The 27,616-nt window shown below is 33.9% G+C and overlaps 1 protein-coding gene across 4 annotated transcripts; it reads left to right on the forward strand.

Moving 5' to 3' along the window:
* The first annotated feature begins 5,159 nt into the window (after positions 1–5,159).
* On the forward strand, positions 5,160–27,616 carry LOC132724292 (uncharacterized). Of its 4 annotated transcripts, none has more exons than XM_060709131.1 (4): positions 5,160–5,443; positions 7,019–7,299; positions 11,090–11,248; positions 26,717–27,616. In XM_060709131.1, the coding sequence occupies exons 2-4, from the start codon at positions 7,062–7,064 to the stop codon at positions 27,142–27,144; spliced, it is 825 nt and encodes a 274-aa protein (XP_060565114.1). In that variant the 5' UTR covers positions 5,160–5,443; positions 7,019–7,061; the 3' UTR covers positions 27,145–27,616. The 4 variants fall into 4 exon arrangements, with proteins under 4 accessions (XP_060565114.1, XP_060565115.1, XP_060565112.1 ...); XM_060709132.1 differs by lacking the exon at positions 26,717–27,616 and adding an exon at positions 15,499–16,004 and having other exon boundaries at positions 5,169–5,443; XM_060709129.1 differs by lacking the exon at positions 26,717–27,616 and adding an exon at positions 19,347–21,484 and having other exon boundaries at positions 5,171–5,443.

The raw sequence follows: 27,616 nt of genomic DNA on the forward strand, positions 1-27,616 counted from the left end.
GGTATCAACTTGAAACTTCAAAGGTGGATGGATCTCATTGAGGAGGAGTGCAGTGCTTAAGAATGATAACTCTACCCTGCATTATTTTTGAGTTATTGCCCTTTGTTATTTTTCAAAATTAATTTTTGTCCAGAGCATAACTCAAAAAGCCTTTGAGATATCAAAATGAAACTTCATAGGTGCATAGATCTCACTCAGGAGGTGTGCAATGCACAAGAATGATAACTCTACCTTTTATAATTTTTGAGTTATTGCCCTTTGTTATTTTTCATACTTAATTTTTCAATTCATTTTTTTTCTCAAAAAGTATTTGAGGTATCAACTTGAAACTTCATAGGTGGATAGATTTTACTGAGGAGGGATGCAGCACACAAGAATGATAACCTACCCTGCATTATTTTTCAGTTATTGCCCTTTGTTATTTTCATTCATCAGTATTCACATAGGTTTCAAATCTGTAATCACTATAGCCATCAGTTTTCATTACCAAAAGACCTCTTAAAATAGAATTATTCTGTTCTACTACATATACATTCTTCCAATGAGCAAACACATTCGGCAGGGGATGGCCATGTTGACATGGCTCTTGTTGTTTTATCATCATACAGTACAGTCAATAAAATTCTATTACATAAATTAATAAAAACGATATTACACCATTGTAATAACACTTTGACTTGATGTCATTTGCGTTATACTTGTATATAAACATGGTGTTAAAGTGTGCTAGTGTTGGCGTTACACTTTAGGCGCTTCATTGAAAAAATACTCTTTTTAACAGTTTATCATACTTCTTGTATATATGTGATAAACTGATTTTCAACAACTGGTACATAAAATTTCTGAAAAAATTTGAAATGAATGTTATAATATGAATGTTTTGATATGGTCTATTATTTTATTTTACCAGATTAGGAAAAAAACACCATATACTCTTTGATATAAACCCCTAGGGGTGGTGTTGTTCTTTTTCTGAAAGCTGGCATTGATTAAAGTGAAAAAGAAATCAATATGAATCTTATTGTTTTTGGGTTATTTTATGCTAAATTGCTCTGGGGGAGGGGGGCTATGCACCCTCGTACAAATCAGTTAGCCTCATGTTTCAATGCCCTTTCTATTAATATTTTGTTATTGCCTTTGAAACTCTGCTTCTATTTCTTTGACAAAGAAGGGGTGGGGCATTAAGTAGGGAGGGGTGTTTATATGGGAATATATGGTAAGCCTGAGGCAATAATGGTGTAGGCTGCTTGTTTAATCATGTTACAATAACAACAATTAGGGATTGTCTAACATTACTGTCAATTGCACTGTTTGTACATAATATTACAGATTTTATTTTTGTAGATTACTTCTTGTTTTTCTAATACAACTGTGATAATTGTTACAATTATTCAGGCCAGTCTTGAACAATATTGTTTTCTGTATACGCAAATATTGATAAATGTATTTTGATTGGCTCTTTCAAGGTAAACAGCCTACAAATATTATTGAGAAGTTGTTTTGTTGTTTCAACGAATAAAGTTGAATGGTTAATCAAACAGTGTTAATGATAAGTTATAGTTGAATGGTTAATCAAACAGTGTTAATGATAAGTTACAGTTGAATGGTTAATCAAATGTAGTGTTAATGATAAGTTTTAGGTTTTAGGAATTTTATTTCAAGTTGTGTTTGAGCAAAGGTTAAAATAATTGATTGTAACTTTTTACTTACTCTTCAAAAATGCACTAGTTAATGATTTTAAATATTTTGCGCATAATGTTGTTTTTAGCTCACCTGAGCACAAAGTGCTGAATGGTGAGTTTTTGTGATCTTACGGTGTCTATTGTCCATTTTGTGTTGTTATTCACTAAACTTCTCCTAAACAATGTGGTAGATATTTACCAAATTCTCAAGAATTATTCTTGGTTGGCCCTCCATAAAAGTTAGGAGCTATGAAATATATAAAAATCTTCTCCACAGTAAGTACAGTACCTTAAGCTAAGATATTTGGCATGTAACATCGTCTTGTGGTACCCTTCAAAACTTACATCAATTATTTCACTGGGTACAAATTTGGCATTGAACTGCAATGCCCAGAGCTTTTATATTTGGCATGTTGCATTGCATATTGGCCTGTCCCTGTTGCCAGTCTTTACATAGACTTATATAGGTAAAATAAGGAAAAGCATTAAAGTTTCTTGTGTGAAACTACAGTGCCTAGAGCTTAGTAATTTGGTATATAGTATTGCCGAAAAAGCCTCTACAAAAGAAGTATAAATCATGGTCCTTGCTTCTGGGGTAAAAAAATCGCCTTACAAGTCCAATTGTGACCAACTTATCAACTTCAGCATAGAAAATTTATGACCATATCACTGGCTGTAAACCCAGATCAGTGAAGATCTCCATAATTGCTAGGAATAGAGCTTAGATCTTTGGCTTTTATTATGGACCACTTCCATGCTTTTTTCAAATCTTGACCCTGGGCTGAAATTTGACTGTGCCCCATGGGTTCACTTGATTTGACATAGATTCATATGGGAAAAAACCTTTGCCTTTCAAACCACAAGGTTAAGAGCTAAGATATTTAGAGTGTGGCATTGTCTAGGTTATTTCTATTTAGTTTGATAAGAGAATTCAGGTGAGCGATCTATGGCCGTCATGGCTCTCTTGTTTTATTAGTCTACATATAAAACAATGATGTTAAGCTTGGTTTTAGTTACCATAAGTGTTCTTTTATTTATTTTAATTTATTTTGTTTCAGATCTAACATATTTGAAATGAACTTAAACTAACTTACTACTTATGTCTAACACTGATATCAGATTTATACAATTTTAAAATGTGTTGTATATTTTTGGGGATTTTTTAACAATGGGTATTTATACATGTAAATTGATTTATCAATGGAATAAAGAATGAAAAATAAAATTTTGATATGTTTGAAAATGTATTGTGTAATTATTTAGTTATATCCAAATGAAGTTTACATTGTATTCCTCATACCTCCCTTTGTCATGTATATGTTATTGTCACCCGCCTTTTTTGAAGAAAAAGGGGGGATATAGAAATTGGCTCCGTCCGTCCGCTCTCACGGGAGAGTAATAATGTGGCTCAGAGGGAAAATAGGTAACTGTTCATTCTCTTTGATGTTATTCACTCTGTATTGCTTTTATGTGGCTAAAATGAACAATAGAGTAGCCACATTATTACTGTCCCGTTAGCACGTCGGTCCGACTGTCACAATTTCATGTTTGGTCCATAACTTTGTCATTTATCAAAGGAATTTGAAATTACTTGGCACAAATGTTTGTTATAATAAGATGATGTGTCACACGCAACAACCAGACCCCTACCTCCAGAGTCAAGGTCCCACTTGCTCATTCAAGGTCAACATTGTCTAATTATATGTAGTGTCCGGTCCATAACTTTCTTATCTTTCAAAGGATTTTGTAAATACTTGCCACAATTGTTCACAATAATGAGACGATGTGTCATGCGCAAAAATCGGTCACCTACCTCCAAGGTCAAGGTCACACTTGGAGGTCAAAGATTATCATAGTCTGTTATAGGGTATATTTTGTGTCGGTCCATAACTTTGATAGATCAAAGGATTTTGAAAATACTTAGCACAAATAATCTTTATAATAAGACAATATGTCATGCGCAACACCTGCATCCCTACCTCCAAGGTCAAGGTCACACTTAGAGGTAAAAAATTAACAGAGTCTGTTATATGGTATATTTTGTGTCCCGTCCATAACTTTTTCGTAGATCAAGGGATTCTGAAAAAACTTGGCACAAATAGTAACAATAATAAGATGATATGTCATTCTCAACGCCTGCACTCCTACCTCGACGGTCAAGGTCACACTTAACATGATAGATTTTTAAATTCCGTGTTTCATTTTATTTCTTTAATAAATTAATTGTTGCATTTGCAGATCTAGTATTGATCATAATTGTGGACTTTAAGTCCTGAGATCCATACCAAAATCTTTTGAAATAGCACAATTTTATGCTTCATATAAAACTTCCTTGAGGCGGGGACGTTGGTAACTTGGTTCTGGTAATAAAAGATTTCTGAAAATAACACAAAATTGTGAAAAAAGTAACCTCGCATAGTTCGAATCTATGGACGAAACCCAGAAATTGAATTGATAGAAATTTGTAAGCATATACACGGTAATTTTACCATTATTTCAAGTACTTCCATGAACGTGGTATGCACTTACTTAAATCAAGCACAAACTTCATAATACAATCAAGCACAAGGTATCCCACATACAACCCTTGTTGCTTGTTATGCAATTATCAAATATACCATTTAGGTGTCACCTTTTCTGGCCCGTCTGGTCATATGGTCTAGTGCACTAGAAGTGCACACGGTGTGCTATTCTAGTTCAGCTCTAGTGCTCTACAAGTGCACAAGGGTGGGAAGTTTAGTGTGACCCTGAAACTGATCTACATATAAATCAAGCACAGTGTATACCACATACTCTTAATATAACTTAAGGTATACCGCATACTCCCTAAGACTGACCTATATATAAACCGGGCACAATGTATGCACATACATACGAGTAGGGGTTTGACTTTAATAGAAGATGGATGGATGGATGGGTGGGTGGATGGGGTGGGATGGATTGGATGGATGGATAAAAAACTGACCTAAATATAAATCAGGCACAAGGTATCCCACATACTCCTTAAATCTGAACTAAATCTTAGTCAAATCAAATTCTGGCTGACTATTATTGTTTAACCAATTTTGATTGTCAATGAGGAGGACTAAAAAGGTGCGCAAAATATTGCGGTAATGATTAATTTAATTAAGTTATATTTCCATAAATTGTATGTATAGTATAAAGTAAGGACATTGACTAAAATGCAACTTGTAGTACGTATTTTACATGTTTATTCTAAAAGAAATCATCAACCATTAATTTCAACTTGCTCATTAAGATAACTACACTAATATGTTAAAACCGCACACACCTGACAGGAAACCTATACAGCTACAAATATATCACGTGTTATTGACAAATCAAACGCAACAAAATTGCATATACATAATTACTATGTCAATAATAATGTCACAGGCTTATAATTATGTACTGGATATACATCACTTCAGAAATGTCTGAATTGCACTGCCGTTTGAACTTCATGGTCTGATAGTCCCAATAAACAACTGACTACCTGAATACACAGGTAAAATGTATTGAAACTGCTTTAACTACACACGTATCGGATTTTCTTTTTGCCGCATGAATATTTAAGTGTGCTACGTAAAACGCTATTATCTATTGTCAATCAGGAACAGAAATGTCCGGTTTATAGACATGGATATATTCTGTAGGAATTAAAACAGCGTTACTTGAAGAAGGTCGTGAAGACTTTCCTGATATTGGAGAGATCGCTGAAAATAGTGCAGCGGTTGCTGGGACGTAATGTCTTTTGACAGGTAAGACAATCTACCGAGCTTGCGCGTTGGTAAATTTTAAATTTGGATGCATTGGTAAAAAGGATGAATCATTATACACAAGCTTAAACATATAATCAGTGATAATAGAGTAACCAAATATTTACGGGTATTTCTCCAATTAGCATAAACAGAGGATCGGGTAAGCAAGTGTGGTATGCTACTGAACAATTTATTGCCTGATAACAGTGCATTTATAATTCTATATAATGGTTATGATCGTGCAATAAATCCTCTTATACGAATGTTTATCTGTATACATGTATTACACAGATCGAATATTTAACACGGATTTGGTGTATATATATGACATTTCTCTGATTCCGCAACATTACATAGGTATCTGGAATGATTAATTTACTTAATAAAGGCTTAATAAAAATGCTGATATTTATGGGTAAGCATTCTATATATTTGTGGTTTTATTGCTCGGGTATAAAATGAGGTAATTATATCGGCGAGTACAATAACGAACACTATTGGACGAGTTGACAGCTGAAAACCTTTAATTATAACCTGGTAACCTATAATAAAGGTTTTCCAGCTGAGCACGAGTCTAATAGACTCAGCTTTGTACTATATCGACCTCTTTATGTCGCACCACCAATATTGTTAAAGAGGAAATTTTATCTACATACTTTGTATACAACGCGGATTTGAATTGGATTTTTTACTCGGAACATGAATTCAAGGGTAGATTGAGTGATTTGATATAGTGTTTGATATGGAATATACATTTGTACATGTATATGAAATGTGTTGAACAATTAAAAAGTGCATGGATTAATCGACAGAATATATTTGAAAATCAGATCGACTTAACACCAATTAAATAACAGCCGAGGAACTGTTGTCTATATTTGCGTGTATTGCACTTTATTTGAAAGAAATCTATTCACTATTAAAAAGAAACTAGTACTTGAAGCTATTTCATAAATTTTCTGTCTTGCACTTTAAAATTTGTCCCAAACTCATGTTGGCTCCTCACCGTGGGTAATACATATCAACAAGTCGTCGATTTCCATATTTTACCCAAAATTTCTTTGTTACATATGTATACATTCATTTTTTTAGGCTAAACATTTTTCTCAGACAATTACTATCATTTGATGGAATATTATAAAAATAACAACTTGGTACAGGTTGTACGCTTGATGAGGGAATGACCAAAGAAATCCACATTTTTATATTTTTAATCTTTTGGGTTCCACATGTTGCCTATATGAGAGATATACCGAAAGAGTTAAGAACATTTATACATTATAGAAACGTGGAAAGGAGTCTGAAAAAAATCCGCCCTTTATGGGAATCGAACTCACTTCGTCCGATAATATAAATGGTTGACCACGCTGCCAAAAAAGTGCTAGATTTGATAAGGTTTCTTTAAACTGACGCAAACATTTATGCCACCACTGAAGGGGAGACATATACATGTTTTTGACTTAAATTTGTCCGTCCACCCTCCCCGTCGTCATGTTGTCATGCTGCCGTACTGTGCATTCTAGATAACCATGCATACTAAATGAAATTAGTAAAATGATTTCAATTTTGTTTCAGATAATGTTAAATCCATCCATTCTCGTAAAAATCGAAATCCACAATGAAAGCACCGGTGGAGTTGCACCGTCCAACCATCTTAAATATCATCGCCATTGTTAGCTATTGCCTAGCAACATTATTCCATATAATCGCTTACGCCACAGACAACTGGGCCTCACTACTGCTAGACGGGGTGCGCTGGAGGATGGGTTTGTGGCAGGGGTGTAAGGAATTGGAAGATGGGTCGGAATATTGTACAACAGATGTTTTTGAAGATAAGGCATTTCAATCGGGTATGAGTAAGTTTTACACGCTTTCTAGCTAGCACACATTTCTGCTGTTTAGTCTGGAGTTAACCGGAACGAAGAAAAAACGTATGGTGTGACATAGAACTGCAAGTAAGACACTTAGACCCTTTGACTTCTCGACCCATAAAGATACTAAAATGACTACTAGACCACTGGATTCTTAGACCCCTTTTACATGACTGGGTGAATCATTTCGACCCCTTAACCAATTTGTATACGTTAGAAGGCCAATAACTTTGAATAAGATACTTTGAGAAATAATTTAAAGCAAGTAGTAAATATTTTCATTACGAGATCCGACAAAATAGAAAAATTAATATTGTTTTCAATTCATTCAATGTCTGGTCACATAACATGTGCTTTGTTTAAGCTGGGACATAATATATTTTAAATTAGGTCCCAGACAAAAAGTGAAGGAATAATAAAAATGATCATTAAAAAAAACAATAATGCGCGATTTGTGCATTGGGTGTTTATTCATATTAACAACATTTATAAATTCGTAAAGATTTACATTATTTTCCGTGTGAAACACATATTATAATGACGATGAATATTTACACATTTATACTTAATTATGTTATAATTATATTGCATTGACTTGTCTTTAGATCATAGTTGCGATTATCTCATTTTTTATGAAAAAGAAACAAAAATACCAATCGATCAATAATTGATTGTAATTTGAAAAAAAATTACAACTATACAATCATGTATATTATGATAAATATGTAGAATTGTAGTTGATATAAACTAAAGAATGATATAATCTCATCTATACATTGTGATCAAATCTTAAAATTATCTAATATCTTACAATCAATCTCTTTATCTAAATCTTGGTAATATGTATGCCAAATAAACATCCGTCGCGTGTCGTTAATGATTAAATCATCGGTAATAAATATCCTGCAAAATAAACAGTTTCAATTTTAACGGGGGTGTGGTTAGTGATTTTGGAAAGGAATTGTTATACGTTACATAACTAGTAGTGCATTTCGTTTGGTCATTTTATTATTTTCCCCAATATTTATATTATTTAAGTTCACATGAATAATATGTATCCGTCTCATTAATTAAAACAAAACCATAAAAAAATCCTATACTGGCGGTCATATTTACCTTCCAAATAATATGTGCAACTCTTAGAATATGTTTTTGTTTGTTTAAAACACATAACAATAACATATAACTCTATATATTGCATTATTTTGCAAAATATTGGAAATATACCTAAGGGTATCTCTAAAATACCGGATTTTGGCGGACATCTTGGTGGCCATTTTGAATTTTGGCTGCCATTTTGATTTTTAAGTTAGGGTCCCGATCCAAAACAGCTAGATGGACATCAAACAAGGATAATCCAAAGTGGTTTGCTTGAGAATTATGAAAACGATTATATGTACTTTGACTCGAACTATATATAACGTCTGTATGTATATTATAGAATATGGGGTCGAAATGTCCAGTCAATTAAAGTGGTCTAAATGTCTTAGGAGTCTAACTGTCATGGGTCGAGGTGTCTTTAGAGGCCGAGGTGTCAAGGGATCGAGATGTCATAGATACTAGAACTAACTTCTTTTATCATTTTGTTTATTTTGCTAACAGTCATAGTGTGTGTCATCGGAACCTAGTGATAGAAGTCTAATACCGACTATTATTATCAGTTTCCCATCATTCCTAATTTTAACTATCCGACTGAGGGAGAGTGTAACAAAGACTATACTGCATGGGGTGTGTAGTATGGACTAACTGATAAAATTACAGCACGGACTAATTGGGGTAAGTTGAGCATGGGATAACTAGTGAAAGTGCAGCATGCACTGGGGGCAATTTTATCTCGGCCTTACTAGGGGCAAGTGTTACACTGCCTTATTAGGGGAAATTTCAGCACTGACTTATTCGTAGACAGCGTAGCACGGACCTACTGGAGATAAGTTTGGTACGCACTAGCTGGGGAAAATGTAGCACGGATCGAAATGATGGAAAGTGTAGCGCAAGGTTACTGTGGGGAGTGGGGGAGGTATAGCGCTTCCTTACTCGGGGCAGTATAGCACGGCCCTACTGGGCTGGGGGAAGTGTTACATCGACTAAATTTGGGAAAGTGTTGCAATGGAATAACTGGGGAAGAAGTGTAACATTGACTTTCTTCGGAAAGACTGGCACGTATAAACTTGGGGATAGTATAGCATGTATTTACTTGGAAAAGTATAATATAGTATTGACATATTTATTTATTGGTGAAAGTGTAGCATGGACTAAATTGGGGCGGTATAGCAAGGACTTACTTACTTGAGTGTAACTTGTGACACTATGGGAAAGTGTAGTACTGAATTACTGGAGGGGGGGGGGGGACATAGCGCGGCCATACAGTGAAGCACGGACTAACTGATAGAAAGTGTAGCACGAGCATAATAGGAGACCGACTAGCATGGACTTACTGGGAGACGGTATAACACGTACTTAGTGGGACCGGTATAGCACGGGTTTACTGAGGGTGGGAGTGTAGCATCGACTGGGAAAAACTAGGGGAAGTGTAGTATTGACTTACTGGGGAAAGAGTGGCATGGACGTAGTGGGGAAAAGTGGAGCACGTCCTTACTGGCTGAAAGTGTAACATAGAGTTACTGGGGGAAAGTGTAACACAGACATTCTGGGCGGGGGTTGTATATCGCGGATGTTGGACGGACTTATTGAGGAGAAGTGTTGCATTAATATTGCATGGTTTATTAATATTCTTTGAATTACTTTCCTTGGCGAGACTTAGTTTCTATTTCATAGTGTTTGTGTTTTATTTTATTTTTAGTATTTTCATATTATCATTTCTTCACAAAGAATTTAATACCACCTATTCAGTTAAGCATATGACAAAATATCCTATGACATGTTCACGTATACTACAGAATTACATTTACATTTTTACCCTATTATAATGTAATAATAGATAATATTCATGTAAATAAGATTAAACAAAAATACAACTTCAGGGGAGCGGTTGCCTGGTGGTTTAAGTGCCAGTCTCTCACCATTGTGATAGTTGGTTTAAGAATAAGATCCACTTGGGTCAGGACCATGTTTATTATATGTAATGGTTAATTCTACGATGAGAACGTAAAGAGTAGTTCAAATAATTTATAAGCTTTCGAGCACATCTTAAGGCCTCAGAAGTGAAAGTTTGTTCTTTGTGTAGAAAAAGCAAAAAAAAAAAAAAAAAAAATTTTGTAAAGTTGTAATACTGGATTAAGATCAGGGTAAATGGTTTTCACCAGTAAAAAATAACGCTAAACAAATATAATAAAAATGATTTGTGATAAAGGAAAAAAAATGTAAAAAGAGAAGTGTTATGTTTAATTCCATATAAAAGACCAAATCACTAAAACTGTACTAATTTTCTATACTAGTACGTTAAAGGCCCCTTGTGGTGGACTGGTTGCCTGAACGTGTTGAGGTATTAGATGTGCAGCCATCATTTTACTCCTCGCGATCGTAGGAAGCGACTGAATGGGTTCGATTACTGGAATCTATACATCTCTTAGCTTCAGCAGTTGAGGTGCTTTTGACCCGTGGTGTTGCTTTAAGTTGTAACACCCGAGATTAGCCAAAATCATCTTTCCCGTTTCGGAGTCATATGACTTAAACTGTGTTGGTGATGCCGTTAAACCAAACAAAACACAAATAATAAAGTACTTTACAAACATGTATACGTAGTGTTTAAACTAATACAACTGACATCCTTTCGATATCACATTTGTAATTTTCCTTTCTTCTTTTTTTTTCGCAGGCAGTGATTGGCACCTAGGGGCACGTGTTATGATGACGTTAGCACTAATTATCCTGTTTGTCCTAGAGTTTACTCTCATTGGCTACGCCTGCATCAAAAACCTAGAAAAATACAAGAGCCAGCTAGTAGGGTCAACTATTGCTCTATCGTTATCTGCAGGTAATTATTTAAAGTATTCTTTTAATACTTTACTTGAAGGTGCTCCACGGAAGTCCAAAAACCTGAAAACATAAATTTTGAAAAGCCTGAAAACACAAAACTTGAAAATCTTAGGTAGAACAAATTGTATAGCACGCCTACTAAACAGTGGCTCTTTCACATTTTGGTGATCTGTTTAAATGAGAGCCATCGAAACTTCCGTTATAGAGCCATCAACCAAAGCAAAGCAGGAAAAGGTAAACACAGTTTATAAAAATATCCGATTTTTAAAGTATGCTTCTTTTTCAAAAATCGAAGAATAATGCTATGCCACGTAGAACATTTTTCTCATCAGTTTGGATGCAGTTTCGATACGAAATACTCTAAAATGACGTTGCTAGTACTTTTACCAAATATTAACTTGTGTGTTTTCTTTTGCGAGGAGACACACATTGAGTGATTTCTCTACCATAAAGTTAATGTTGACCCACATTATCTTACATGTAACATTGTACCTACCTCACCTTTGGCTCAAGACAAAAAATATTTCAAAGGTTTTGGTTAAAAATAAAATATTTACATTTATTCAAATGTGATTGAGCCATCGACAAGGTGTTCTCGCGCCATCGGTAATGTGGAAGAGCCCTAGCAAATGTGATAGAGCCAAAACAAACATTCAATTAGTGTCGATAATGTAGAATATTGGCGATTCATATTTATAAATAGACAAGATTGCATGAGTTGATAAAGACTTGTAAAGTCATGACTTATATTACAGATCCTTGTAATTAAGATATGTGCCTCAATGAAAAGGCAAAACAAATTAAAATGATCAGATAAAGAATCTTAAGTTTTAAGGGAAGAAAACTATTCAGTCCAATAATTTCCCTAAGGTAAAAATTTCCTCAAACAGTTTCCTTAAATATCACCTAAGGTGATTTCTTAGGCAAGAAAAATCGCAAGAAAAAAAATCATTTGCTGAATCTTACTATGTGCTATAATGTATTTTATATTTCACCAATTTGAAGGTATTCTCTTTGTTAATGTTGTGCAAACTTTAAAAAGGATAAGCCTTTCTGGCTAAAATGTCATAACAATTCGTCTGTGAAAAACGTGAAAATATGCTGTGCATGTGGGCCACTAGCTGTGTCTGTCAGGTGTCTAACCCTATCAGTTCAAGTCAAGCCCGTCTGAAAGATTTGGCAGCAACACCTTATTTCTCCATGATGCATATAATGGTCTCAATGACCTCCCATGAATCAAAATACTATCATCATAAAAATTGACGTGCATATATATTATCATTCAGTAAATTACTGAATTCAAAATGTATCGGTCACCTTTTGGTTGATAACATTTAAGCACATGAATGGTGATATGTCCGGGTCCGTACTCTCAGTGCCTGAATGGGCGGATGGACCCTCATTAAGCCTAGAATACATACATACATCGAAAACTTTTCTCATTCGATTAAAAGATTCTCTAGTCTGTCTATGAATATAAATTGGAATAATTCCATAATATCGGCAATTATTGAATGTTCCATGCACGATAAATTGGGCAGACATTTACTTTACGGTCAATAAATCACTCAAGATGTGTCTCAACGTATTAGAAAACACACAAATTAATAATTGGTAAAAGTTCTAGCAACGTCATTTTGTCGTATTTTTTATCGAAACTGCATCCAAACTGATGAGAAAAATGTTCTACGTGGCATAGAATTCTTCGATTTTTTAAAAAGAAGCATACTTTAAAAATCGGATATTTTTTATAAACTTTATTTACCTTTTTGGCTTGCAGCCGTCACCAAAATGTGAAAGAGCCACTGTTTAGTAAGCGTGATACTAAAACACGAAAAATATGCAAAATATATGAAGAAATATATATAATAGAATTAAATTGAAAATCAAATCGGTATTTCAATAAAAATGGTTATTCTGGAAAACGGAGTGAGCGATTGTTCTGAATTTTTACACGCAAGTTTTTGGTATAGACTTTCATCATATTGTATAAAAATTCCTGAAAAAAATCTTTCCAGTTCCGTCGTGTAAAAAAACCAGTACGTGGAGCCCCTTACATTAAGATTATGAAGATACTTTTCTTATTTTTTATTTTTTTTTATTTTAAAATGAGGCTTGCTGACCTAGAAATGCTGCTTATTCTTCTGCGAATTCGGTCTCATTAAATGTATGGCCTTTCCTCGAGCACCACAATAAAGATAAACACACTATGTGAAAGGAGAGTTCAAAGTATTTATAATTATTCTCTGAATAACAATGGAAGTGGTGAAGGAGTGTGCAAATTATATTTTTCTTTCCTGACACCTTTTTGTTTACGCCCGTTTTAAAATAAACTGGGCATATATTGGGACCGCACCTGGCTGGTTGACGGGGAGGCGTCAAGTTTTGTCCACATACATTCTTCTTATAAATCTTTGTAACTAGGTGATTTAGGGTATATCATATGAAAAAACAAACGTTTCCCGCTATATCATTAATATTACTTAGTACAAATGATAACCATTGTTAGCCGGCGAGTCACGTTCAAAATTTAGGTCCCTGCGGTCAAGGTCAAGGCCACATGCAAAGATCAGAGGTCAGATAAAGAATTGAAAATGTGAGTATTGATCATTGGATCATTATGAATTGTGGGATTGTAATATAAATGTTCACGATTTGGGACTTAGCATTAATTTTGTGACAACTGACAACGTGTTGAATTTTCACCAACGTTTGTAGTTTAGGACTATATAACTTTTGTATATGCTGAAAAATTTGGTGTAGTTTTAGATACCTCTGTGTTCATTAACCCCCCCCCCCCCGCCAAACGGAAGGGTGATATGAAATATGGCGTTGTCCGACCCAGGTTTCGGTTTTATTTTTTTTTAAATATTTTGCAAGAATATATATAAGGCTGCTATATAAGAGGGACAAGATAAATAGAGTTATATTGAAACTAGATTGATACATAAAACATCTAGATTATTTGCATTGCACTCGAATTGGAAACGACTTATACTTTGCAGACTTGCTATTTAATTTTAATATCCGAAATGCTTTGTAATAGTTTATATGGATATAAAACAGACCATTTTTGAGTTACTTTAACCATAAATGACAAGGGAACGACTAAAGGTCCTGGTTATTTGAAAGATCCTGATCTTTTTTGGCCATAGGTATACTGCGCAAGATTATTAGTACCCAGTTTTATACCTTGAAATAGGACCTGCCTATTGTTGATCAGTTTTCAACGGGGTCGATTTTTTATGTGTTAGTGATAACGAAAATCGGCAGTGTTTTCAATTTTGAAAACAACCTATAAACCGTCCATTTTAACCTTTGAATTGGTGGATTACCATTTAAAGCATACTTTTAGTTCAGAGTATTGGTAAAAACAGTTTTACCAAAAACTCAGATATCGTTCACCCAGAAGTTAACAAACTAATTGACTTTCCATTACACCGCAATAAAAAGTAGTTCTTTTCTTCGATTGATGAAAAATGGTGTTTTTGCATGCTTAATTTTTGCAAATCTATAACCGGCGATTGTAGTTGACTGGTGCCTGATGCAACTTGTTAAATCGGACAGACTTAAAGATATCTCTCCAGTGAATACTCCAGTGCCTCAGCACCTTAAATTTGCTTTATAATGGTTACATATATTATATACCATAGTTTTTATGTTATGCTATAAGTTATAATTACATATATGAGGATTGTCAATTTTACATCATTTAGTTACATTTATGTAATTTTAGTAGCATAATTTTATAAGCACTTGCAGTAACATTTGTTACCCGACACAAACATGCATGTTGCATAGTTTATGTATTCTGCTGCAGATCTATGTGTTTGCTACTTATGTATGCTACATATTCTATGTATGCTACATATTGCTATATATAATTTTTTATATTCTATATGAATTACATAGTGTATATAATGCTTCTTCACAACGTATATAAATAAATAGGCTCTTCTGAAAATATTAAGTTCGCATGACTTTAAAGACGCAGTTCTCATAAATCACCACTCATTGCTTCGCACAAATCAACATGTTGAAATATTTATTATTTTTTTCCAGTCGGATGCTCCACAGAAAAACTACTTCTAAGTAGTAAAATATGTGTTTAAAATTATTAATCCGGCTTTTAATCAGGTGCATGTTTTACCCTTGTTTGATTTTCATAATCTTCAAAATAAAAATCTTTATAAAAGTTAAAAATATTGCTGTCAGTGGTGATCTTGAGAATCTGTTGTCTCGTTGTAGGTGCTTTCGTTCTATCTACACTAATTTTGTGCGGCATCGAGGCTCTGGAATTTCAAGGAGGAAGACTCGAATGGTCTTATGGGATAGCTCTCCTAACTCTTGTCTTTAACATAATTTGCACAGGCGTTATTGCATTTGACAGATATAGGGCACGGTTGTTAGGAAAGTCTATGAGAAAATCTAAACAGATTATAAGTGATGATATTGAAGATAATAATCAGTTTGCATACACGAACACTGTCGTCGATTTAAATTTAGATGATGGTGCTTTCTGAAAAAAGTGACAGAAACGAATGTGTCGACAATCTTTGGAAGTCAGCTACAAAAACAGCTATCTTTAAAACATATATGCAATAAAATTATCATGAGAAACCCAGTAAACAAAAAGAAGGAATGACGTAGGTTCATAAAAAGACATAGTTCCTGAATGGCCATGTTTAGTCAGAATGGCAACCGGAAGAACTAACTATATTACTGACGGCTATCGGAATTATTTAATTATATCGTTGCAGGCTCATTTACTGCTATGGGAATGACATTCTATGAAAGGGAGATTGAAACACGTTACGGGGTCACATACATCGAGTCTTCATCGTTCGCTATGGCAATTCTATCTTGTGTTTTAATATATAGCACAGGGGTTTTAATCTGTGCAGAGAGTTGTAGGGAGAAAAAGACATGTGCTCGGATAAGACAAATAGCCGGAATGTATTCTACATGAATATTAAATATGTATTCACAATAACACTACTGCAGTGCAACCCGCGTGACTTAAATAAACTGAATGGCAGAAGTGTCTTAAATTGACCCTGATTCCGGTAAAATTTCCTCAACTAAACAGATATTTTCAAAAACTTATTTGAATCGGGGCTATTATTAGAATTTTCCTCCATTTACACCAGATTGGTATGACCAAACATTATATTTACTTTATATTATTCTGAAATTATATTTTTAAAAAGGAAAATATTTGATTAAAAAGTTTAGTTCTCATGGACTAGAAATACAAATGGTAAAGGCTTATATCTGTCGTCATGTGTTAACCTTTTTGGTTAAGTTTCTTTTATGTTTAATAGCTTCAATACTAAGCTTAAGAAAGCTAGCTATTATATTGAAATTTTGATGGATTTTGCCTGCGACGCTCATTTTCAGGTCAAAAGGTCAATGCCATAGGGACCTGTATTAGCAAAACACAAAAATGGCCACACTGACTTAGAAAATTCAAACTTTATATGTCGAAGCGCCTTGACGAGTTTACCCTGCCATACCCATTTTCAGGTCGAACGTCAAGGTCACCAGGAAGTCTTATATGTGGCTTCCAATCCCGAATTCGACCGCCGCAAAATTGTTGACTGCATTCACCAGTGCAGCCCTAGTCCCGATTTTCATCTGCTTCATTAATTGTTTGTTAAAATATTATATAATGTTCAATATTTATTGAACATTTTAATTATTGTTAATTACTATATATAGTGAGGAAATTGTTGATAATATGGGTATGATTAAAGTTTAATTTCAAACATTATACGCAAGAGTTGTGCGACATTTCTGCAATTGTATGTTTCCATATGGGAAATATTTGTATATTTCCATAACTGCATTTTTTGTGTTGGATTATTTCATATTTACTTTATAGGCATTTTAATATAATCTAGAGTGATTTATTTTTTGTTTTTACAATGATTTTTACAACCGGAACAAATAAATGTAAACTTGATTATATTTAGTTTGTTTACTTTACTTGATTTGAATTTTTTCTCCAATTTAGTAACACTCTTATTTATTTGAAACACTATCTCTCACAGACACGTTCTACCTCTTGACAGACACATTTCCCATCGGGTCTTTTAGCAGACTCATCCTAGCCTTGAACAAACATATCCTGCGTTTTAACAGACAGATCCTGCCCTTGAACAGACACAATATCATGCTTTTCTAAAGGCACACTTCCTTTTCAGACACATATATCTCGGCAGATACATCCTTCCTTTAGTCCGATTTGATGAAAATTGGCATAAATGTGTGTATACGAATAAGTAAATATGCAGTTCATCCAATGTCATCAAAGTTCGGCATGGGTTACGGCCCCTTGTTATAAAAGAATGCATGTATAATGATAACATATAGTCTCTATCTTTATAATAAGAAAAACGGTTCACATTAAATTTCATTCAAATGTATTAAGTGATAGCCGTTAGTACTTAAAATATCCATTTTCACAAAAATTCTACCGAATTGACACGAATGTATGTATACATGTATATTGATGAGAGCAAAATGAATCTTAAATACTACCGTGATCTACAGCTGTGTAGCTGAGATATGATCCTTAGAGTGTTTTTGTTTGTTTGTCCAGAACCTTATCAGCCAAATAAGATCCGCAATTTGTACTTATATAGTTGCTGCTCGCCATTAACGAACGGAAGATATCCATAATATCTGGCTGCAGGCCTGAAGGACCATTGGTTCCATGTTGAAATACAGCGCTTAAATACCGCTGCTAATTTTCGAGTTTTGACTTGCACGGTTTCTACACCGTTTACGGTCTGCACCCCGTTAAATCGAAAAAATGAGACAGCAGTTCAAGACGACAGTAACAGTTGTGATATATATAACAAACGCACACAAAATTTATATCTCTTTCCTATATATGTCAGCTGAGGTAAAATATATCAAGTTTTGAGTTTCCAAAATCTAACATCCTGCTAATAATTGCTGTCCTTACGCCATTACGGACATCCTCGAGCTTAAAATTATTGCATAATGGCGAGCAGCAATCGAGTAATATTTAAGACCAAGAATCTTATGATTTCATGAAGACATTTTGTAGACCTTTAGTTAAATACACATGTATATCTTACAAGTTGCAATGTCAAAAATATCAGGTGGCGGGGTTAGATTTTACGTAGCACCATAATTGCAAAGGTCATAATTATGTAATAAGTGGAGGAAGACCCCAGGTGTCCCTCGATGCATTATTTCAGGCTCGAACGAACACAGGAGTAGCACCACCGACGTTCCGTAAGCTGGATGGATAACTTCTTTACATGAAAGAATCCAAAGTCCCTGGCGGGATTCGAACCCACAGTGGTGAAGGGCAAGTGTTTTGAAATCGGTCAGCCTCGGTAGCCCCACAGTAAAATAAAATCATAGTTACTGTATAAATCATGGATTGGTTGGACTCAATGAATTTGAGCATGCATCGCTTCACTTGAATCCATTAATTGTAATTCTTAGTAATAATTGCATGATATTATACAGTGTTATGATACTATTTAGTATCATTTTATCGAAAACTTTGACACCCGCGACTAAGTTCTGTGGGCGTTATAAGTAAAGATGAAAGTTTGGTGTTTTACTATGGCAGAGACTATTTCAGTATACCAACATATGTATGTGTAGTTTTTATAACATATTTTGTGAACTTGTGATTAGTAATGCACGTATAGGTAGATCGCAGACAAAGTCCTGCGACATTTTTTGTCAACTGCTCGAGATAATATACGGTAGGGTCCAAATTTAATACCCGTTCATATGGTTACAGAAAAGTATATACATTTTGTATATAAAGCCTTTATATTTATATATTCTAAGGTCTTGGCAATTCACTTATAATTTTATTGACGTAAAGCGAACTTACATCCGCTTTGGAGAAGTTTAAGAATACATTTGTATACAGTGTACATATAATTGTCATTTAAAATATTTTTTTTTTCGTGCCCGTTGAACATTATTTATCCCAATCACTGAATGTGGAGTTTGTAATAAAAATTCACACGAATAATTTACCTAATTCGATAGTTTTCCCAAGTAATTACAGATAAGATGTCCTTTTCTTATATTTTCAGCATTTTCGCACTTTCTAGTACTGATCATGTATGGAACTGAGGTCGAAAAGATTCCTGACTCACAGATCAAAGCATCGTACGGAATAGTGATTATTTGTCTTATAATAGAAGTGTTCCTTCCATGTTTTGTTTACGTCGATAAAAACTTGAGGTATCCTTCTGGCAACACATTTTTAATTCCAAAAAGATTCATCAACACACATGCATCCAACAATTTAACAGCGAGGCAAAAACATGAGGATCCGAGTCCGCTATTTACAATTGATAGAGCCTCGGTTTCGCTCAGAACATCGACTACGTCATTAACGGAAGCGGAAACATTTAAAAGATTTGCGTCAGATGAAGTTCCCGACCCATCACTGGTTTCATTGGGAAGTATTAACTCTATAAATACACGATCTACATTTATCACCGGCACCTCACAATCTGCGGATAGGTCCTCCATAGAAAGTGGAGTATAAGAGGCCAATAAGTGCTTTGTACAAAATCTCGTCTGCTTTTGTCTTATTTTTTATTTTTTACTATTTCTTGAATGTATCAAACTTTTGTGATTGTCTGATGTTTTCGTCCGTCGTTAACCACATACATGCACGTAATGCAAAAGAACTGGGTATATTTTAACAAAACTTAAGAAAAACAATCCAGTGTGATACATAAATAGGTCATAGTAGTTTAACATAATTTATTATCTTTAAATGAAATCTACAAATAAAGAACTTGTCAGCGACTACAAAATACTTAACTAAGAGATTTTGTTTGTTTTATTGCCTAGTGATTTTCCCTTCAAATGTTATGCAAATTATGTCCTTGTTTTTTTAAATGAGCCAATCCCTTAATTACATGTCTCCCTAAATAGTTTTGGATATGTAGCATTGAATAGGCATTTTTGTTAAAGTAATATACATTTATATATGATCTGCTCAACCATGTTGGTCACTTGGTACATGCACATGTATATATACACGTATATTCTCGCTGTATCTCTCTAAAACTTGAAATATAGCATTTTAAGCGAACATTTAAAAACAAGTCTAGATTCTAATAAGTAATTATGTCCTAGGTAAAAAGAGTATCCCAGTGGTCACTTTTAGTATATAACTTATAATATAGAATTCTTCTTCCTTTGTTACAGGCAGCTGTTAGAAAAAAGGTTAATAAAAAATTGCCTCTTGGGATATTTGATGACCACAACTTTCAAACTTTTTACTTACTTTATAATTATCTGCTCAAATGAGTAATACACATATATTATGTGCTTCTTTTAGGTTATTCAATAGTAATATAAATACGCTTTTAACAACACCGTTTGCCTCATATATACATATAAGGAAAACAAATTCAACAATTATGTTAAGTTTCCGAATTTACATGTATATTTGTTCGTGTTCTTTAGGATATGCAAGTTTACAACCCGTTTGCCTTAGAAATGATTTTTTTTTATATGTACTTTTCCAGTTTCCAAAAATGTAACTCATAGTCCATTTACATGAACTTTTTCTTTTTCTTCTGTTGCTTTTTAGCATTTAAGACAGTTATATAGTAATTTAGTATTTTGTATTTTTACGTTTTAAAACTCATATGTGCTATTTCAAGAGGAGTAAAAAAAATTCGTTTCTGAAGCATAATGTGCCTACTGTTCTAAAGAGATTTTGGCACGATATATGGCAAAGTTATAAACGCTTGTACGCTTATATCAAGCAAACCACCGTTTTTTCTCGGCCATAATACATCAGTAGTCTTTATACTGCATAGCGTCTCTCTTTTAGCAGCCATATTTATAGATGATAAAGATTCGTATTTTTGATTTTATAAATGAAGTGAGACATTGTATATCAAGTTTTTCTGCTTGTTTTTTTATCAAGCAAAGGAGCAAATTTATATATTTAGTGTGTGTTAAATTAATACATGACATAATAATAGTTTGTTAATGAAACTGGAAGCTAAAACTTGAGATTTGTTTTTGTGGGTTTTTTTTGTTTGTTTGTTTTTTATTTGGTTGTTTTTTTTATTGTGTATTTGTTGTGCCATAGTTTTGTTCCCGTGTATTACGCATTTCAAATTGGAATAGGTGCACGTGTATTCGTTTATTATATACTTATAAATGAATATTTTGAAATGTTGATGAAATAAAATGCGTATTACTATTATAATTTTCCCTATTTTCAATGTAAAATTTTATTTTTCACTGCAGTGATACATATTTTCCATATTTTCACTCTAGTATCTTGCCGGACTACTTTTTTATGCCCCCGCCATGTAATGGCCGGGGCATATAGTGTTACCCTGTTCCGTCCTTCCGTCATTCTGTCATTCCATCATCATCAGTTTCCGTTCATTATCTTAAGAACGATTGCACACATTCAACTCAAATTTGACATATGGATATGTCATGACAAAATACAGGTCAAGTTCGAATTTGGTCATGGTTCAATGATTTTTGGCAGGAGTTATGCCCCTTTTACTTTTGAAAATAATATGAAATTTCAGTTTCCGTTCATTATCTCCCCCAACAGTAACAACACATTCAACTCAAACTTGACATATGGATATGTCATGACAAATACAGGTCAAGTTCGAATTTGGTCATGGTTCGATGATTTTTTGGCAGAGTTATGCCCCTTTTACTTTGAAAATAATATGAATTTTTCAAGTTTCCGTTCATTATCTCCCCAACGGTACAACACATTCAACTCAAACTTGAAATATGGATATGTCATGAGAAAATACAGGTCAAGTTCGAATTTGGTCATGGTTCAATGATTTTTGGCAGAGTTATGCCCCTTTTTACTTTGAAAATAATATGAAATTTCAGTTTCCGTTCATTATCTCCCCAACAGTACAACACATTCAACTCAAACTTGAAGATATGATATGTCATGACAAAATACAGGTCAAGTTCGAATTTGGTCATGGTTCGATGATTTTTGGCAGAGTTATGCCCCTTTTACTTTGAAAATAATAAGAATTTTTCAGTTTCCGTTCATTATCTCCCAAACGGTACAACACATTCAACTCAAACTTGAAATATGGATATGTCATGAGAAAATACAGGTCAAGTTCGAATTTGGTCATGGTTCAATGATTTTTGGCAGATTTATGCCCCTTTTACTTTGAAAATAATATGAAATTTCAGTTTCCGTTCATTATCTCCCCTACAGTACAACACATTCAACTCAAACTTGACATATGGATATGTCATGACAAAATACAGGTCAAGTTCGAATTTGGTCATGGTTCGATGATTTTTGGCAGAGTTATGCCCCTTTTACTTTGAAAATAATATGAATTTTTCAGTTTCCGTTCATTATCTCCCCAACGGTACAACACATTCAACTCAAACTTGAAATATGGATATGTCATGAGAAAATACAGGTCAAGTTGGAATTTGGTTATGGTTCAATGATTTTTAGCAGAGTTATGCCCCTTTTACTTTGAAAATAATATGAAATTTTCAGTTTCCGTTCATTATCTCCCCATCGGTACAACACCTTCAACTAAAACTTGACATATGGATGCGTCAAAAGAATGCGCAGGTCAAGTTCAAATTTGGTCATGATTCAATGATTTTTGGCAGAGTTATGCTCCTTTCACTTTGAAAGTAATATGAAATTTTCAGTTTCCTTTTATTATTTCCCCAACAGTACAACACATACAACTCAAATTTGACATATGGATATGTTTTTGGAATGCCCAGGCCAAGTTTGAATTTGGTCATGGTTCAATGATTTTTGGCAGAGTAATGCCCCTTTCACTTTGAAAATAATATGAAATTTACAGTTTCTGTTCATTATCTACCCAACAGTGTTACATATTCTACTTAAATTTGACATATGGATATGTCAAAGGAATGGACAGGTCAAGTTGGAATTTGGTCATGGTTTGATGATTTTTTTGCAGAGTTATGTCCCTTTCACTTTGAAAATAATATAGATACATCTTATGAATAAGCAGTTTAAGTTTGAATTTGGTTGTGGTTCAATGATTTTAGACAAACTTATCTTTCCTGAATGTTGGAAAAATTTTGAACTTTCAGTTTCAGCACTCATACTTTTAGCCATTATTTTGGCTACAAATATGCAATATGCTATTTTTAAAAGGTTAAGACTGAATAATTTCAGTGCCTTGAACATTGTATGAAAATGGTTTGTGTTAACATTGAAAAGTTTTAAGGGCTTTGAACTTAAAATGAAAACAAGATTGCATTTGAGAAAAATGCTATGCCACCGCATGGTTCAAATTTCATAGCTGTACACCAAAGGACAAGAAAGTAGGTCACATCATTAAAATCTAGGTCACCTGATATCAAAGTTCAATTTTACAACTAAAATTGTGCACATGGTCAAAATGTCATTGCTGTACATCAAAGGACAAGAAAGTAGGTCACTGTCCCCTTGGGCAAGGTATAATTTTGACCCAAGGGTTTAATTCAAAACAATTTTGATACAGGTCCACCAAACAACATTTCAAGTCAAATATCTAAGCTATAGCTTTCTCCCATTCAGAAAACATTTGTTTTATTTTCTGTTTTTACTATGTGTACATAATGAGAATCACTGCCCCCGGGCAGGGCCAATTTTGACACCAGGGGAAAATTTTGAACAACTTTGGTAGACGACCTATAAATGATATTATATATCAAACATCAAAGCTCTATGCCTTGTACCTTCAGACAAAAATATTTTTTTATTTTTTCACTATAATGTACATAATGAAAATCAATGACCCCCGGGGCGGAACCAATTTTGACCCCAGGGCTATAATTTGAACAATCTTGCCAGAGGTTCACTACACAATGTTTTCATGCAAAATATCTTAACTCTAGCCTTTGTAAATTTAGAGAAGATGATTTTTTAAGTTTTTACTATATACATATAAGGAAAACTATGGCCACCAGGGGGCGGGGCTAATTTTGACACAAAGAGGCAAAAACTTTGAATAACTTTTGTAGAGTACCTTCAGATGATATAATTTAACAAATATTAAAGCTCTAAGCCTTGCACCTTCAGACAATAAGATTTATTTATTTTTTACTATATTGTATATATTGAAATCAATGACCCCAAGGGCGGGGGCAATTTTTGACCCCAGGGCAATAATTTGAACAATCTTGCTAGAGGTTTACTACACAATGTTTTCATGCAAAATATCTAACCTCTAGCATTTGTCAATTGCTAGAAGAATTTTTTTTTGAAGTTTTTACTATAATATTTTACTATATACATATAAGGAAAACCAATGACCCCCCGGGGCGGGGCCAATTTTGACCCCAGGGCTATAATTTGAACAATCTGGGTAGAGGTCTACCAGACAATGCCTTATGCAAAATATATAAGCTCTAGGCCTTTTGGGTCTTTACAAGAAGGTGTTTTAAGTTTTTACTATATGTACATATAGTGAAAATCAATGACCCCGAGGCGGGGCCGATTTTGACCCAAGGGCTATAATTTGAACAATCATGGTAAAGGTCTACCAGAAGATGCCTTATGCAAAATATCTAAGCTCTAGGCCTTTTGGGTTTTTACAAGAAGGTATTTTTAAGTTTTTTACTATATGTACATAGTGAAAATCAATGACCCTCGGGGCGGGGCCAATTTTGACCCCAGGGCTATAATTTGAACAATCTTGTTAGAGGTCTACCAGACAATGCCTTATGCAAAATATCTAAGCTCTAGGCCTTTTGGGTCTTTACAAGAAGATTTTTTAAATTTATTCTTATAATTCCTTTTGGTTGCCATGGCAACCAGATTTCTGCATGGAATGAAATTCTTTGAACAACTTTGGAAGCCCTTCACCCAAGGAACAATCCTGCCAAGTTTGGTTGAAATTGGACTAGTGGTTTTTCACAAGAAGATTTTTTAAGTTCACTATATAATCTATATAACACACACACAAACACACACACAAACACACACACACACACACACACAGGTGAATCGCTATATGCCACCGCATCGCAGATGCTGCGGTGGCATAAAAATAATTAATGCACCATCTGAAATTTTGGCTGCATGCGGGGGCATCCGTGGCATGATGACACATTTCTAGTTCTAAATTCAATTAAAGGGGGAAGTCTTTTGATTTGTAAGGAAGTAGATAATAAACAGTAATTTCAATGTTTTTTTCTATAAATACGGGATTTATTTCATCTCATGGTATGAAAATTATCATATTTAACACTCGTAAGAGGGGTTGGCAGTATCCAGAGATAGATATATCACTTGTGGCTATATACCACCACTCATGAAATACATGTAGTTATTTTCATAACACTCGATAAAAATTGACACCTTATTTATAAAATAAACTCGAATATCATCTATATTTTATTTTGTAGTCGTGTAAAATCAGAAATATAATTTTATGATTTATTCTGTACATTGTTTGTTTGTTTGTTTGTTCATTCATTCGTGCTTTTTTTTGTTTACGTAGAATTCTGGTTTTATAAAAAACAATCATGCCTATTTTACAAGAATCTATTTTTTCTCATTTAGACTCAGTTTTATTTATTTTGAGATTACTTCATCAATTAAAGCAATTTGATATGGAACATTTGTTTCGTTTTTATTTTCTACCAATCTTGTTGTCTTTGATTAGTTAACTTGTAGCCTGAATGTATCATACCATTTAATGCAGCATACAATTGTAGCATACCATTTAATGCAGCATATAATTGTAGCATACATTTAATGCAGCATACAATTGTAGCAAACCATTAAATGCAGCATATTATTGTAGCATACCATTTAATGCAGCATACAATTGTAGCATACCATTTAATGCAGCATATAATTGTAGCATACCATTTAATGCAGCATACAATTGCAGCATACATTAAATGCAGCATATTATTGTAGCAAACCATTAAATGCAGCATATTATTGTAGCATACCATTTAATGCAGCATATTATTGTAGCATACCATTTAATGCAGCATATAATTGTAGCATACCATTTAATGCAGCATACAATTGTAGCATATATTTAATGTGGCATATACATGTACAATAAATGTGGCATGCATCCTTTGAAGTATACAACACAAAGTGGCATACATCAATGCAGCACATATGCAGCAATCATCTATTATACTTTACATTTAATATAGCATGTGTAAGAAACACCTCCAATAAACATGTAGCCAACTTGCAGGTTTATAACTTGCAGATGCAAGATAGGATTTTAGAATAAATGATTTCACATGACCACCATAAGAATACTGTGTGTCGCTTACTGTAAGACCCAGGTCCCAAGGTTAAAATCCAACCTAAAGTCCATGCTGCGGGGTCTTCAGTGTCTTATAAATGAACTAAAACATTTTCTGAATTTACAATTCACAGCTTGCGCTTTAGTCTTGGATTTGTAAATTTCAGTTGTGTTTGACATACTATCGCTGGCCTGTTACAGCTCTGCAGTGGAAGATATACAGGGCTTAAAGATAACCAGCTCATACGGACTTGTTATTTTCTCCATACTTGTCGAGATTTCCATGCCACTTTTGCTTGCAATCGACAGATGTAAAGAATATCCTGTAAAAGTACCAGCTGTTCTGGCGGGAAGTAAAGACAAATCACCGGAAGCGGAAGTAACTGTTGTAAAAACCGGAAACCATGACGGATATAGTTTATTCACTTGCGAAGACGCTTCATCAGCTTTCACGTCCTGCACCTCCTTGTCTGAAATTGAAACTTACAGAAAATTTGCTTGTGATGAAAAGTGTGAAAATTATCTTTTCTCAAGGGATTCAATTCACACAGACGTATCTCAGGCGACTGATATCTCTTTAGAAAGCACTGTTTAAAAGTAGAAAGCACTGTTTAAAAACATAATACAACGTGTTAAAACAATAACAAATGTATAATTTATATAATTATAGCTTTGGTAAAAAATTCTGAATTTCATCATCTTCAGTAATCGCCTCACTCTTCATTGAGCATAATCGTGATGATTTACCTTCAAAGTAATCCAAGACCAATGAGCTACACTACATATACTAAAAGTTTTGAAGAAGTGCTGTTATTATTAAAACGTTACACCGAATCATTTTAAAGACTAGCGAATCGATCGACTTTTACATTTAAATTTTCTGATAGAAAAAAATAGTGCATATAACGGAAAATTAGAATTATTTTGTCATGCTCCTCGACGACAATTTTGTATTGTGATATTTGTTGACAATCACATTTAGTGTCAAGACTTTTGTATTTTATATTTTTATATTGTGCCATATTGAGATTTTATTGCGATTTTAGTATTTGAGATTTTTGCAACGC

Source organism: Ruditapes philippinarum, unplaced genomic scaffold (genome assembly GCF_026571515.1).
Source record: "Ruditapes philippinarum isolate M1 unplaced genomic scaffold, ASM2657151v2 ctg9945_1_1_1_1, whole genome shotgun sequence".
Classification (NCBI taxonomy): domain Eukaryota; kingdom Metazoa; phylum Mollusca; class Bivalvia; order Venerida; family Veneridae; genus Ruditapes; species Ruditapes philippinarum.

Excerpts from the sequence above, each read along its gene's own strand:
- LOC132724292 (XM_060709129.1), top strand. The coding sequence starts at position 7,062 with ATGAAAGCACCGGTGGAGTTGCACCGTCCAACCATCTTAAATATCATC. Across the intron at positions 7,300-11,089 it reads GGCATTTCAATCGGGTATGA|GCAGTGATTGGCACCTAGGG; the intron begins GTAAGTTTTACA and ends TTTTTTTCGCAG. Across the intron at positions 11,249-19,346 it reads TGCTCTATCGTTATCTGCAG|CATTTTCGCACTTTCTAGTA; the intron begins GTAATTATTTAA and ends TTATATTTTCAG.